Source organism: Heteronotia binoei, chromosome 2, assembly GCF_032191835.1.
Source record: "Heteronotia binoei isolate CCM8104 ecotype False Entrance Well chromosome 2, APGP_CSIRO_Hbin_v1, whole genome shotgun sequence".
Lineage (NCBI taxonomy): Eukaryota > Metazoa > Chordata > Lepidosauria > Squamata > Gekkonidae > Heteronotia > Heteronotia binoei.
In genome coordinates this window covers 131907869-131921484 of record NC_083224.1, presented here as the reverse complement: position 1 = coordinate 131921484, position 13616 = coordinate 131907869, and the positions used below count along the sequence as shown (strand labels likewise).

Below are 13616 nucleotides of genomic sequence, written 5' to 3'. Positions count from 1 at the left end.
AGAGACACAAAGAGAAGTTGGAAGTAAATGGAAAGCAGAAGTTGAAGAAACAGAGGTGGAAAGAGAGGTGGTGGTTAAACAGAAGGCAGAAGCTATAGAGTCTGAGGATGCAATTGAGCCAGAAGCTATAGTGATGGTGGCTGAAGGAATAATAATGAACCCGCAGCGAGAAAGAGAGGTTGATGATGAAGAGTCAGGGAAGGAAGGAGAGGTTGTGGTTGAAAGGAAGGCAGAAGCTGAAGTGACAAAGGAAGGAAGGAAAAGGGTATTTAAAGGGTATGAGGAAGTTGAAGAAGCAGAGCGACAAAGAGAAGTTGGAAGTAAATGGAAGATGGAAGTTGAAGAAGCAGAGGTAGAAAGAGAGGTGGTGGTTAAACAGAAGGCAGAAGCTGTAGAGTCTGAAGATGCAATTGAGCCAGAAGCTATAGTGGTGGTGGGTGAAGGAATAATAATGAACACGCAGCGAGAAAGAGAGGTTGATGATGAAGAGTCAGGGAAGGAAGGAAAAGTTGTGGTTGAAAGGAAGGCAGAAGCTGAAGTGATGAAGGAAGGAAGGAAAAGGGTATTTAAAGGTTATGTGGAAGCTGAAGAAGCAGAGACACAAAGAGAAGTTGGGAGTAAATGGAAAGCGGAAGTTGAAGAAGCAGAGGTGGAAAGAGAGGTGGTGGTTAAACAGAAGGCAGAAGCTGTAGAGTCTGAATACACAATTGAGTCAGAAACTGTAGTGATGGTGGCTGAAGAAATAATAATGAACACACAGCGAGGAGAGGTTGATGGTGAAGAGTCAGGGAAGGAAGGAGAGGTTGTGGTTAAAATGAAGGCAGAAGCTGGAATGACAAAGGAAGGAAGGAAACGTGTACTTAAAGGGTATGAGGAAGCTGAAGAAGCAGAAACACAAAGAGAAACTGGGATTAAATGGAAGACAGAAGTTGAAGAAAGAGAGGTGGTGGTTAAACAGAAGGCAGAAGCTGTAGAGTCTGAAGATGCAATTGAGCCAGAAGCTGTAGCGATAGTGGCTGAAGAAATAATAATGAACATGCAGCAAGAAGGAGAGGCTGATGGTGATGAGTCAGGGAAGGAAGGAGAGGTTGTGTTTAAAAGGAAGGCAGAAGCTGGAATGACAAAGGAAGGAAGGAAAGGGGTACTTAAAGGGTATGAAGCAGCTGAAGAAGCAGAGACACAAAGAGAAGCTGGGAGTAAATGGAAGGCGGAAGTTGAAGAAGCAGAGGTGGAAATGGTATTGGTGATTAAAAAGAAGGCAGAAGCTGTAGAGGCAGAAAGAAAGATGGTACTTAAAGGGAAGGCTGAGGTTGAAGAATCAGAGATAGAAAAAGAGGAGTCATTTAAAGGGATGGTTGATGCTGAGGAGGCAGAGGCGGGGAAAAAGATGGTACTTAAAGGAAAGGTGCAAGCTGAAGACACAGGGCTGAAAAGAGAGGTAGTTGATGGGGAGGTGGATACTGAGGAGGCAGAGGCAAGGGGAAGTGTGGTACTTAAAAGAAAACTGGAAGTTGAACACCCATATACAAATGGAGAAGCGCTGTCTGTAGATGCAAGACCTAAAGGACAAATAGTTTCTGATGTGAGCATACAAAAAATAGACGCTGTAACTGCAGAGATGGTAACAGATGCAAAGCAAGTATCTGGATCATCTGCACAAGTAGTTTTAGGGGCTGGAGAAGAGAGCCAAGAAAGCAGAAAGGGTAATGAAGCAAGACTCCAAGATGAAGTGGAAACATCTGAAGACACATTAAGAGCAGAAACATCAGTTGATGCACTGTTGCAGAATGAAATGGTTCCTGTTGAGGATAAGGAAGAAGCTGAGGAAGCAGGAACTGAAGAAGAAAGGATGGGAGAAGAACTAATCCCTGTAAAGTATGTAGAGGAAGCACTGTTGTTTGGGATACAAAAGTTAATCACTGAAGTATCACAGATTAGTGTGGAAGCTATGAAAGATGGATTTGAAGATTTAGTTGAACAGATGTCATCTCATGAGGATATCAAAAGGGAGGACATTTTTGTGCCTACAGTAGAAAGGCAGATTTCTCTGAGTGACAACTCTGAGGAGAGAGAAACCAAAGAGCTTAGGAAAGTAATCCATTTGGAGGAAAAAGACAAAAGTGGAAAGAGCCAAATAAAACAGGAAGAATCTCAAACACAAAATTGGCCAGTGGCAGAAAACTTTCCTGTCAACACAAAAGACTCTGAAACTGAGCAGCAACAAAACATCACTGCACGAATGATCTATCTGGAGGCTCGTATATCCTCTGACATAGAAGACAGGAACTAATGGTGAAGGTGAGTGTGCACCTGTTTCTAAAGAATGACTGTAGGCATATTGAAGAGGTTGCGCTGGCCTAGTGGGGAGAGTATTCTTCCCCTGGAACAGAGAGCACAGTCCAGCTAAGGACAAGCACTTTTAGCCCCATTGATTTCAGTGGAAAGGTACATATACTAATCCAGAGGTGTCAAACATATGGTTTACGGTATGGATCTGGCCCCTATAGGGTTCTAATCAGGTTGCTGCTACCTACTTTCTGTTCTTGTTTCCAACACTGGAGCTGGCTTTTGCCCAGTCTCTCCTATTTCCTGCTTCAAAGAGAAGAGAAAGAAATCTGAACCTCTCGATTGGCTGAGGGCTCCTCCCCTCCTCCTTTGAGGAGGGAAACGGAAAGAGAGAGAAAGTGAGAGAGTCCCGTAGCACTTTCAAGACCAACAACTTTTTATTTCAGATATAAGCTTTCATATACTTGCACACTTTTTCAGAAAGCATGCCAGAGAGAAGGTGAGAGAGTCCGTAGCACTTTTAAGAAGATTCCAGGTATAAGCTTTTATGTGCCTGCACGCTTCTTCAAGGGGAAGGAGGGAAAGAAAGCCAGAGAGAGGGAGAGGGAAAAAGGGAGGAATCTTACGGCACTTTCCCCCCTTTCCAGTTTTAACAAAGGGGGAGAAAGAAACCTAAGAGCACATCTTGCATTCTTTATTAGTGGAAGAGAGCAAGAGTCCAGTAGCCTCTTAATGACTAACAAAATTTGTGGCAGGGCATGAGCTTCAATGAGTCACTGCTCACTTATTCAGGTACAGCTAGAATGTGAGTCCATCTGTCCTTATATCTTGGAGACTGAAGTGATTTCAGATGCCAAATGACAACAGCAGACATTGGTAGTGAATGAAAAAACCTAAGTCTTCATTCACTCCAGGAAGATGCATTGTCTTGATTTTTATGAGCAGTTGCGATTCAGCAGTTTCTCTAATCTCCCTTTGAAATTCCTTTGTAGGAGACCTGCTGCTCTAAGGTCAGCAACTGACTGCCCTGGAAGGTTAAAATGTTCCCTCACTGGTTTTGGAATGTTGTGGTTTCTAATAGCAGTAGAAGGGGTAAGAGTCCAGTAGTACCTTAAAGACTAACAAAATTTGTGGCAGGGTATGTGCTTTTGTGAGTCACTGCTCACTGTTCAGACTTATTTCCGTTTATACTTTACCATCCTCCTGGACTGAATCCTCCTGTACCAAACTGTAACCTAGGTTTCCTGTCTCAATACCAGTGCTGATATCTCAACATCTGCTACCCCTCTGCATATCATACATAATCCAATCATGTCTGCTGTTGTCATTCAGCATCTGAAATCATCTGTATAAAGTTTATATGTTTGATAGTTTATGGTACATTTTATGGTACACATGACCTGGCCCAACAAAGTGACATTTATGTCAGATCTCGTCCTCCTAATGAATGAATTCGACACCTCTGTACTAAACCCTCTGAAAGAATCAGTGAGACTTGGCTTGGCTTCATTGGGTCCTTATGTATATATGTACCCCAATGCTCTTTCCCAAAAGAGCTCAGATGAGCTTTTAGATAGATAGATAGAGAGACAGAGAGAGAGTTTCTATATGGCTCCCCTCCAGGCAGCATACAGGCTGGACTTCCAGCTGCAGAACCACACCAAGTACCATTCTGTGGCTTGATATTTACAAGATTAAAATGGCAGTGTTGTTGAAGGAATGAAGGCTAAGTCAGGCCACTACTTTTCATCAAAACAATTTAATATGCAACATTCTCTTCTTTCACGGTTCTCCCTCCTCTGCTTTCCAGAGTATCAGCAATGCTGTCAAATTCCTACAAGGCCTGACTCCATGTTGCACAGTCCTCATGTTGAGTCTGGGTCCATGGTGAAGACGTTTTCAGTCAGACATTTGCTGGGAGTTAGCAGCTAGGAATGTAGTTCCCACATCTGCAGGGGCCTGCTTCAGATCAGTACCCCTCTCCCCCAATTCTTCTGATGTGAAGTGGTCTCATATGTGGCATTTCCCCATTGGCAAGGACAGTCTTTTTGATTCTAGGGCTCTGGGCAAATAAAGGATTGGGCCTCCACAGCCTTTTATATTCAGCATACACACTGGGTTAATATGTGACGGGGCGGGGGGGGTGGGCGGGCTGCCATCCAGTGCTGCATTGTTTGCCTCACCACCTCCATTGACCTATATTGACTCATCCGTCATCTGTAAAAAAAAGAAGAGTAAAGGAACAGACAACAGAAGGATCTGCCCAGGGCCCCCTCCCTCCTTTGTGCTTGGTGCGTGGAGCCACAGGCCCTGGTCAGCAATTAGATAGTAAGGGCTGCTGCATGGCGTGGTTGGGACAGGGCTAGCTAAGTGAGCAGGCTGGTGAGCACAGCACCCCCCCCCCCCCCCTTCATGCCTGATGCATGGATCTGCAAGCAGTTGCCAGCAGTGTGAGGATAAAGGGAGCTGCTCTTGCTTAGCTGCTTGGGATGGAGTAGGCTGTGTGAGGCAGGCTGGTGAGCAATCAGCCAGATGAGCACAGCACCTCTCCCTAGATCTTTTGCTTCACACTGGCCATTGCCTCTTAAGTCACTGTTGCAGCAGTGGCTGGAACAAGCTACATGGCAGTCTCTCTGCCAGCACTATCAGCATATGTGGAGTCTTCAGTGGGACAAATGGAATTCCTTGGGATATTTCAAGTTGTTAAAATGACATGGAGGGGGGAGTAAAGTTAGAGTCCAGTGGCACCTTTAAGACCAATAAAGTTTTATTCAAGGTATGAAATTTTGTGTGCACACATGCTTCTTCAGTTACAATGAAATGGAAGAAAGCCATTCAAATTTATAGATGGGGCAGTAAAACAAATCAGCATATAACATGATGTAGACATTTTGAGACAAACCAGGAACAACAAGCCAAGTGTACAGGGTCAACTGAGATTCCTTTACAATGCCCCATCTGTCTCCCCTCAAGTGTGAAGGTAACAAACAGCATGTTATATGCAGAGCTAGATCTAGGGGGGACGCAGAGGGTGCAAGTTGTCCCAGGTGCTGCGAGGGGGTGGCAGCAGTGCTGCAAGTCACTTGATGCCTCCCAGCTCTCCTCTCGTGCCTTTCCCAGCTCTCATCTCACGACCCAGCTTCCCAGCTCTACTCTCCTGCCACCTGCCATCCCAGCTCTTGTCTCGCCACCTGGCTTCACAGGTCTCCTCTTGTGCGCACCTGCCGTTCCCAGCTCTTGTCTTGCTGCCTGCCTTTCCCTGCTCTTGACTTGCCACCCGGCATCACAGCTCTCCTCTCATGCCTCCCTGCCTTTCCCAGCTCTCATCTCGCCACCCAGCTTCACAGCTCTCCTCTCATGCCTGCCCACCTTTCCCAGCTCTCATCTTGCTGCCCGCCTTTCCCTGCTCTCATCTTGCCACCTGGCTTCACAGCTCTCCTCTTGTGCCTGCCTTTCCCAGCTCTCCTCTCATGCCCCACCTGCCTTTCCCTGCTCTCGTCTTGCTGCCTGCCTTTCCCAGCTCTCCTCTCATGCCCTGCCTTTCCCAGCTCTTCTCTCCTGCCACCCACCTTTCTCTGCTCTCTTCTTGCTTCCCGCCTTCCCAGCTCTCGTCTCGTGCCGCCTTCCCTGCTCTTGTGCTGCCTCCCCTGCTCTCATGCCAGCTCTCTCGCTCTCCAGCAGCTTTCTCACTCATAAACACACTGGTGCACACACTCGCGGAGTACCACCATGATGGCTCAACGGGAGCAGGCTGCCCAGGTTTTTGTAAGTTTGTGATATCATTTTATGCCCCGTGTCCCCTCTAACATTTTATCCCCTGCCCCCCCTCTAAAATTTTATGGCTAGGGGCCTGTCCTGGCACCAGTTTAGTTACTCTCTGCAAAACTAAACTTGAGGGGTAAAAGCCAGTGGCAGAAAAACTGAAAGAGGCAGACAAGTGGGAGATCTCCAGTCCCCACTTGGAGACTGGCAACCCAACCTCACTATGAGAATTGGGAGAGGGCTTCACATGTATGTCCCTGTTTTCATCTGTGAAAGTTTTACTTGCAGGCTGACATTTTTGTCAGACAAAGTAATCTGTGTTGGAGTGCTCATACTCAAACAAAGGAAGCCATTCCAAGTTTTTTTTAAAAAAAAAACCTCAAAAGCAACTACACAGACTTATTTAGCCTCTCCATTAGTAATTATGACAAAGCAAAAGTGGTATCTTGGCTGGCAAAGTAATACTCATTCTTGTCCTGAAGGAAAGCAGCAGGATCCTCACTGTGTGACTGAAGGCAAGCTCTGTATATACAAGAACATATTTTAAAACAATATGTTCTTTTTAAAGGCATTTTGCCTGGAATGTTGAAGAATTAGTATTCAAATTATGTATAACCTTACTCCCTTATATTTTGTGATTGTTTCTGCCTCATGCAGTAGCCATTTATTCTGTTGTTTAAATGAGTCATTTATTATATACCTATATTACAAACACTGATCTTATATGTATATGTAAAGGAAAAATATTAGGGGATCCCATTTTTTACTCCTCCCCTCAAAAAATATGTAGATTCGGCCCTGGTTATATGCTGATTCGCTTTTCTGCCCTGCCTGTAAATTGGAATAGTTTTCTTCCATTTCAGTTTTCTTCCATTTCAGCCTCGGCGGGGAGGGCGGGGTATAAATAAATTATTATTATTATTATTATTATTATTATTGTTATTATTATTATTATTATTATTATTATTATTATTATTATTATTATTATTATTATTTCACTGTATCTGAACAAACGTGTTCACACAAAATACCTTGAATAAAACTTCCTTGGACTTAAAAGTGCCACAGGACTCTAACTTTATTCTGCTGCTTCAGACGAACACATTACCTACCTGGATATGTCTTCACTGGGGCAAGGGAGGCTTAGGCACTCTTTCCTTACATACTGTAGTCCTGGTTGGCGTTAGGCCCTCATGCACTTGGGAAATTGAATTTCGCGTGGGGAACCCGCAACACGTGTCTTATTGAAAGTTCTAATGATGGTCCTGGATGTAGTTAGGCCCTAAATGTCAAAAAGTGTCAGAGCTAAACACAGCAGCCCAGCCTGATCACATCTTTACTGCAACTTAAATAGCAGCTTTACATGTGGAGCTGAAGCCTACATTAGCTCAGAGTCAGAACAACAATTAATTACAATACGAGCATCTCCTTAATTCTTCCAGCATGGGACTGTCAGGAACTGCAGTTAGTGGAGATGAGGAGAGGAATAGGTCCCATCTACCTTCTTATGTGGGCCTTTGGCCACAAAGAGTGAAGAAGCAGCTGAAGAATGCTGTACTTTTTTTGCAGTAGTAAAAAAAAAAAGCAAGAAGGAGACTTGCAAAAGAAGTATTCTGTATGCTAAACATTAAATGTTCTTTAGCAACAGAAAATAAACCAATGTTTATATTGCTGCATTTACTTAGATCTATTGTTTCAGAATACAAGGGACTTTCCGCTGTGTTACAAATTTAATACCACAAAGGCAGCCCAAAACATCTCAAATATTGAAACAAGAAAACCCACGTTCTGCTTCATAAATTATGCTAATGAGCTACACAATGGAAATTAAGTGTTTTGCTATGAATATTTTATGCTAGTTTTTCTGTTTGCATTTTGAACAATGATTAGCTTTAAAAATGCCAACAATACACAAATTTAGAATGAGTGAATTGTTACTATTAAAGTGTTGTTTAAATAGCTTTGAGGGACCACAATTTAAGAGGGGAGTAGGCTCCCCTCCTAGATTTTCCAGTTGTTTCATTTCATTAGGATTATGAAAGTTAATATGTGTACACTATACAGCTAACTTTATTGTTTTGTTTTCCCAGAATGCATTGGGATTCGATGTTCCAGTCTTGCCATCATTGCAGTCCTAAGAAATAGCAGGGATTGGGGACTCACTTGCACATTGTCTTCACTTCTGCTGCTTTTATTTCCTGCTTTCCATTATTATTATTATTAGCAACTTTTAAACAAATCACTGTAGATTGGTGCTGGCTGGGATATCTGCTGTCTTCTTTCTCTCTTTTATTTGATTAGTAGCATAAAAATATGTCACTTTGCACCAGAGCAGCTCGAGACAAGCGAAACAAGTCACTCTAACCCCTTTTCAGAAATAGCGCTCCCTTATAATTATGAAGATAATAATCATGAAGCTCCTCCAACAGCTGCCACACTTTTCTTTTGGAAAACTGAGAATTATTACTTTAATGGAACTTTGCAAAAAAAATAAATAAATAAATTCTCCCAGCTAATTGTAGTGAGAGGGCCACAGGAGGAACTTGCCTAAGATAATAAAGCACCTGCAAGGCAATCTGAGAACTTGTAGAGACTGGTGATTGTATCCGCTTTCCCCTTCTACTATTTGTGTCTTGTTTATCTTTTTGGACAGTAAGCTCTTTGTCAAGATGAGAGCTGTGTGTTACAGAAGAATGTGGGGCATATATACTTGGATTAGTTCTCTCATGGTTCAGAATGTAAATCTCAAATGATTATTTAAATTGGAACACTAATGATGGAGGCCGCTTTGTTCTTAATGTTGATTGGGCTCCATAAACAGAAGAAATGCACATAAACAGAAGAAACTCTCACAAGATCAAGTATTATTTGTGGTTGCTGTGTGAGTAGATGGAGTCAATCCATTCAAAAAATAGAGAGCTGTGTTATGATGTAATGCCATTGCTTCATCTAACAGACTTGGGTCCAAAGTGGCCTCTTACACCCAGAGAAGGCATTTCTGCTTGCACAAGACAGAATCTAATGATTTACTTACCTTGGCTTCTGCTCCCCTCTATGACCTGTCACTATAATTCAAAGGAGTACTCTTTCATGGGTTAAGGGACTTCTGTGATAAGGGGAAACATGGAAGTTCTCTTATGCAAGCTGAGTTAAGACATAGGTAGTTCTTTGGATTCAGCCCACTTTTGCACATGACTTCTAAGCTATGTGGTATGCAGTTATGTGTTTGACAACTTATGAATGGCAGCTGTAGTACACCTTATGAGACTTATCAGGAAGATCTTCACTAATGTGTGGAACATACTCTGGTACAAGATCCTGTTTTCTGCAGAAAGATATCAAGTTGGCAACAAAAATTTCCATGTAATAGCACTAAGATTCCTGATGGAAGGCTGCATCAAATATAGATAGGTAAATTGATTTCAAGTATAGAGATATATGTAGATATCACATGGGGTGGCTGTTCTTCCCTCATTTGTTGACCCTGCAGTCTTCCTATGATTCACTCCATCTTGCATATGGTTTGTACCTGTGTGCCATCATGTGGCTTGCAGGAACTGAACATGTGATTCAGCATCAGTGTGTCAGAGGACAACTCTCCTCCCCTCTCATGGCTTCTGCGTGAACTGATCTAGGCCTTCAGTGTGTCCTTTCTAGAGATGATACCATTTGCCTGGGGACATTCATGCCAATGCCTTTATGCTGCCATCTTTTATGCAAATAGCATCATTTTTGTTTTCATCAGGTACGTGTAAGGTAAAGTTGCATCAGGCATCCAGCCTCTGGTTGAACATTCTTGATTCTCTACAAGTTGCATGTCATTGCAGCCAAGTCTATGTTAATACAATTACAGGATGCAGGAAAGTAGTGAGAGAACTTGGGAATCCTTTACTTTTACTACATGCACAGGTTTCATCATCCACAGACTCAGGAAGAATACAATTATGTCCCTAGCAGTGCAATCCTAAACAGAACAACATCCTTCTAAGTCCCTGAGACATTGGTTTTAGAACGGTACAAGAGGGGACCTGCAACAAAACGTTGCATTAAGTGTTGTGGCTTGGTTTAACTTGTAATTGCAGTGTAGGTTTTGTAGTCAGTAAATGTAAATACCACCCTTGGCATTCACTCATCCATCACCCTTGCTCTCTTCCCACCAACCCCCACTCTTGGCACTCTTCTACCCCTTCATTTTTTCCCTTCCCCTTCCTTTTCTTCCTTCCCCCTTGTTTAAAAATCTTCTTCCTCTTTCTTCTCCCCTCCCCTTTTCTGTCAGTATTCCTTTGCTCTATTTCTTCCCCTTCATTTCTCTGACAATCATTCCATTCTCCCAGCTTGGCTTATTCCCCTCTCCTGCCACCCCATCTCAATCTTTCTCCCTTTCACCACTCCTTCTCTTACTTATGTCTCCATCTGTTTTTCTCCCTTTCTTTCTCTCTTCCACAAGGCAATCTCTCCTCCTTTCTCTTCTCTCTGGGAGGCAGAGCATCAGTTCTCTGTGGGTTGGAAGTCCCTGGCCAGTCCCTGGTCAGAATGGGTCCCTGGCCAGCATTGACCTCCCCTCCTGCAGCTTCAGCATTATCTCTCTGGGTTCAGGGAGGCTCTCTTGCTGCAGCTTCAGTGGCATCCTTCTGGCGGTGGGGGGTTTGGTTGCCTGGGAGGGACCTGGTGATGGTGATGACTCTTGCCACAGCTCCTATGGCATCCTGCTGGCCATAGGGAGGCACATGTGCAGACAACACTTTTCATTTTGGGGGGAATTTAACCCCCAATGAATTTTTAAAAGTTTTCAGATTTTTCTGCAAATTTGGGGAGTGCTGTAAGTGTGCAGGAAAATCTACCCTCCTTGTGCCCTCCAGCTGGGGAAATAAGTATCTGCACATAGCGTAAGCCAAAATGCCCTCAAAAGAGGTTGGGGAATTGACAGGTGGGCACCTTTGGCTTCAAAGGACCTAGAAACTGTGTATACAGGATTCCACTTCCAGAAATTATTGCTAAATTTACCAAGGACACTAATTAAGTAAAACAATTATGAATTTATTACAGAAAAATATAGAACACACACAAACAAGATAATAGACTCATATAAGATACATACAGACCTAATAAAAATAGAGAGAAATGCATAGAGGTAACATAAGGATGGACAAACAGGGTGATAATTACCGATCGTAGTCTTCCGGGAAGACTCCAGTGGCTATGGGGAGGGGGACTATGGGGAAGGGGACCCTCAACTGGCCAAGAATCGGGGATGTATCTAAACAGCAGGAATGGGGTACTGCTAGATGCACACCTGTGGGGAGTTGGGACTGTGGTTATAAGGACTACCTTGAGCCCTTAGGGGGTAGGAGGTACAGGGGCGGATGACAGGTGGTCAGCTGGTACATGACCTCAGAAAAAGGGGAGGCTCTGCAATGACCATAAGGGCTGGACTTATGCAGTAGCCAATAGCCAGTTTATTGGGGGCACCTGATTGGATGCCCATACCTGGCCAATGAGCAGACCTGGCCCTGGTTACCTGATTGGACTTCCAGGTAACAATGCGCCAAAAGGGGGAGGCTCCAGGATGACCATTAAGGGAAGGGTAGAAGTGATTAAAAGGCTTTCAAAACTTATCTAAAAGGTGACACTAGATGGCCAAATTGCTACCTAAGGTAACACCTGATCTATACAAAGAAGCTTGGCTCTGGATGAAGATGTTCTTCCTCTTCTTCATCTACTGGCACCATCCTTTGTCTTGGGTTCCATTGGACAAAGGCTTTAGGCAGTCTGACAGGATTCACGCCTAAGATAAGCTTGATTGCCTTATGCATAGGTGACATCTGTTGAGTACATGAGCCTCCCACTTCGCTGTCATGGAGTTTGGCACCACAGGAAGATAGTTGTTGGTGATGTTAGCCTACCAATATGAATTCTATGGTTAAGGCTGGAATCCGCTTGCCCGGACAGTTCCTCGCAGCGCAACTTCTGCTGCTGCAACGGCCGAGATGGTGTTCGCATGGAGCTGCTGGAAACCCATCTGTTCTCCTGGTTAGCACTCTTCCAGAGATACGTAGTGCTGCTGCAATGTTGTGGCTGTTAGTACTCACATAAGTCCCTTACAGTGTGGTAGACAAAACTCACATTTTTCCTGTCAGATGTGTGTGAGTTGAGTCTCCAGGCACCCTGGCAACCAAACGGGTGACTATGAAGTTCTGAAATTAGGGGTCTTTTTCTCACAATAAGGGGCATGTTGAGAATTAGATATATAGATAACTCTGCTTTAGAATTTTATGGCCTCTGCCCTATGCTGTCTTGAACACAGTTGTGCTAACTTCTGAATGTATGAGTAGAATCAATTAGTTTTATTATTAAAATGGCATATGTATATATGAAGGGGAAGAGAGAATTAGATCATGCTGGTATGCAGGAAGCCTCCTGAATTTTCCGCTGTCTTGGCACTCAGAGGTAAGCCTTCAGTGTTGATCTTTATAGAAATTAGAAGTGTCATAAAGTTGCCTACATGAGAACAATCAAGATGGATTTTTCGAACTCTATCAGTTTGCTCCAGATTTGTTATATACCCCATAATAATCTACTTTTCATGTGTCCACGCATGCATTTTTCTCTTCACCAACCATGTATGTTGGTGTGAGCATAAAGGGTCCACTCTTCCCTGCTGTATTTGAAAGTATATAGATGTAATGCATAATATGTGTGCATTCAAAGATCTATATATACCTGTTTATATATGAGAATAAAGTTTAGAAATTACTTGAGGGAGGTATCTGTGTGCATGACTTCTCTAGATTGAGGTGCTCAAGATTGTGCCTCTTGGAACCCATGAACAAGCTTGTTAAGGTGGCTCAACTTTAGACAGAAACCTTGATTTTTGCCATTACTCTGATTGCCCTGCAAATGGAGTCTCAGGACATGGCACAGTAGCTAGGGAGCACGTTCCTGTGATCTCAAATATTATTTATTTTCATTTGAAGACCAAAACTACTGCTCTCCATCATTTTGGGTCCTAAGAAGAGAATTAAAAGTACAGTTTGAAAAAGGATTTAAGGCTATAGGGAATTCCAGTGGAGTACAACAAGAGTCACCTTCGATTTTTTCAATTATCTGTCTGTCTCTAAGGAATCTGGTATTCTCTCCAGTGATGACAGAAGAACAGGCTTCTTAATTGACCAAAGATGTGCAACAGGACAATGGTTTCTTATCCCTGCAGCACCATGAAGTGATAGGCAACTTTGTTTTATCTTCATTAATACATACACGAATGTCCATTTCCATTGCAGATTCTCTAAAGCCCTGCTCAGGACATAAACCTTACAGCTGCCTCATTTAAGAATGTGTATATCTCTCTACACATTCTCCTTGTAATTTAAAAACAGAGACAGAGGATGACAGATTCTTTTTTCTGTCAATGTACATTGCAGCATGTCAGGCAATTTGTTTGCTTGCTACCATGTGTGCATACGAAGGTGTGAATACTTTGGGGTGCTCAAGCATGTCCATCTTTAACCCAAAGAATGTCTAAGAGAGTTGTTTTATCCTACTATGGAATAATATGTGGGCAGGTTCCA

General features: G+C 43.2%; 1 protein-coding gene across 1 annotated transcript in view; it reads left to right on the top strand.

Annotated features, from left to right (window-relative positions):
• ERICH3 (glutamate rich 3) overlaps nucleotides 1-8873 on the top strand; it is a 132356-nt gene extending 123483 nt beyond the window's left edge. Inside the window, exons 18-21 of the mRNA XM_060232026.1 lie at nucleotides 332-391; nucleotides 527-649; nucleotides 1274-2298; nucleotides 8139-8873. Coding sequence (XP_060088009.1) covers nucleotides 332-391; nucleotides 527-649; nucleotides 1274-2290 — 1200 coding nt within the window. The 3' untranslated portion in view covers nucleotides 2291-2298; nucleotides 8139-8873. The remainder of the gene's footprint in view (nucleotides 1-331; nucleotides 392-526; nucleotides 650-1273; nucleotides 2299-8138) is intronic.
• The last annotated feature ends 4743 nt before the right edge of the window (nucleotides 8874-13616 follow it).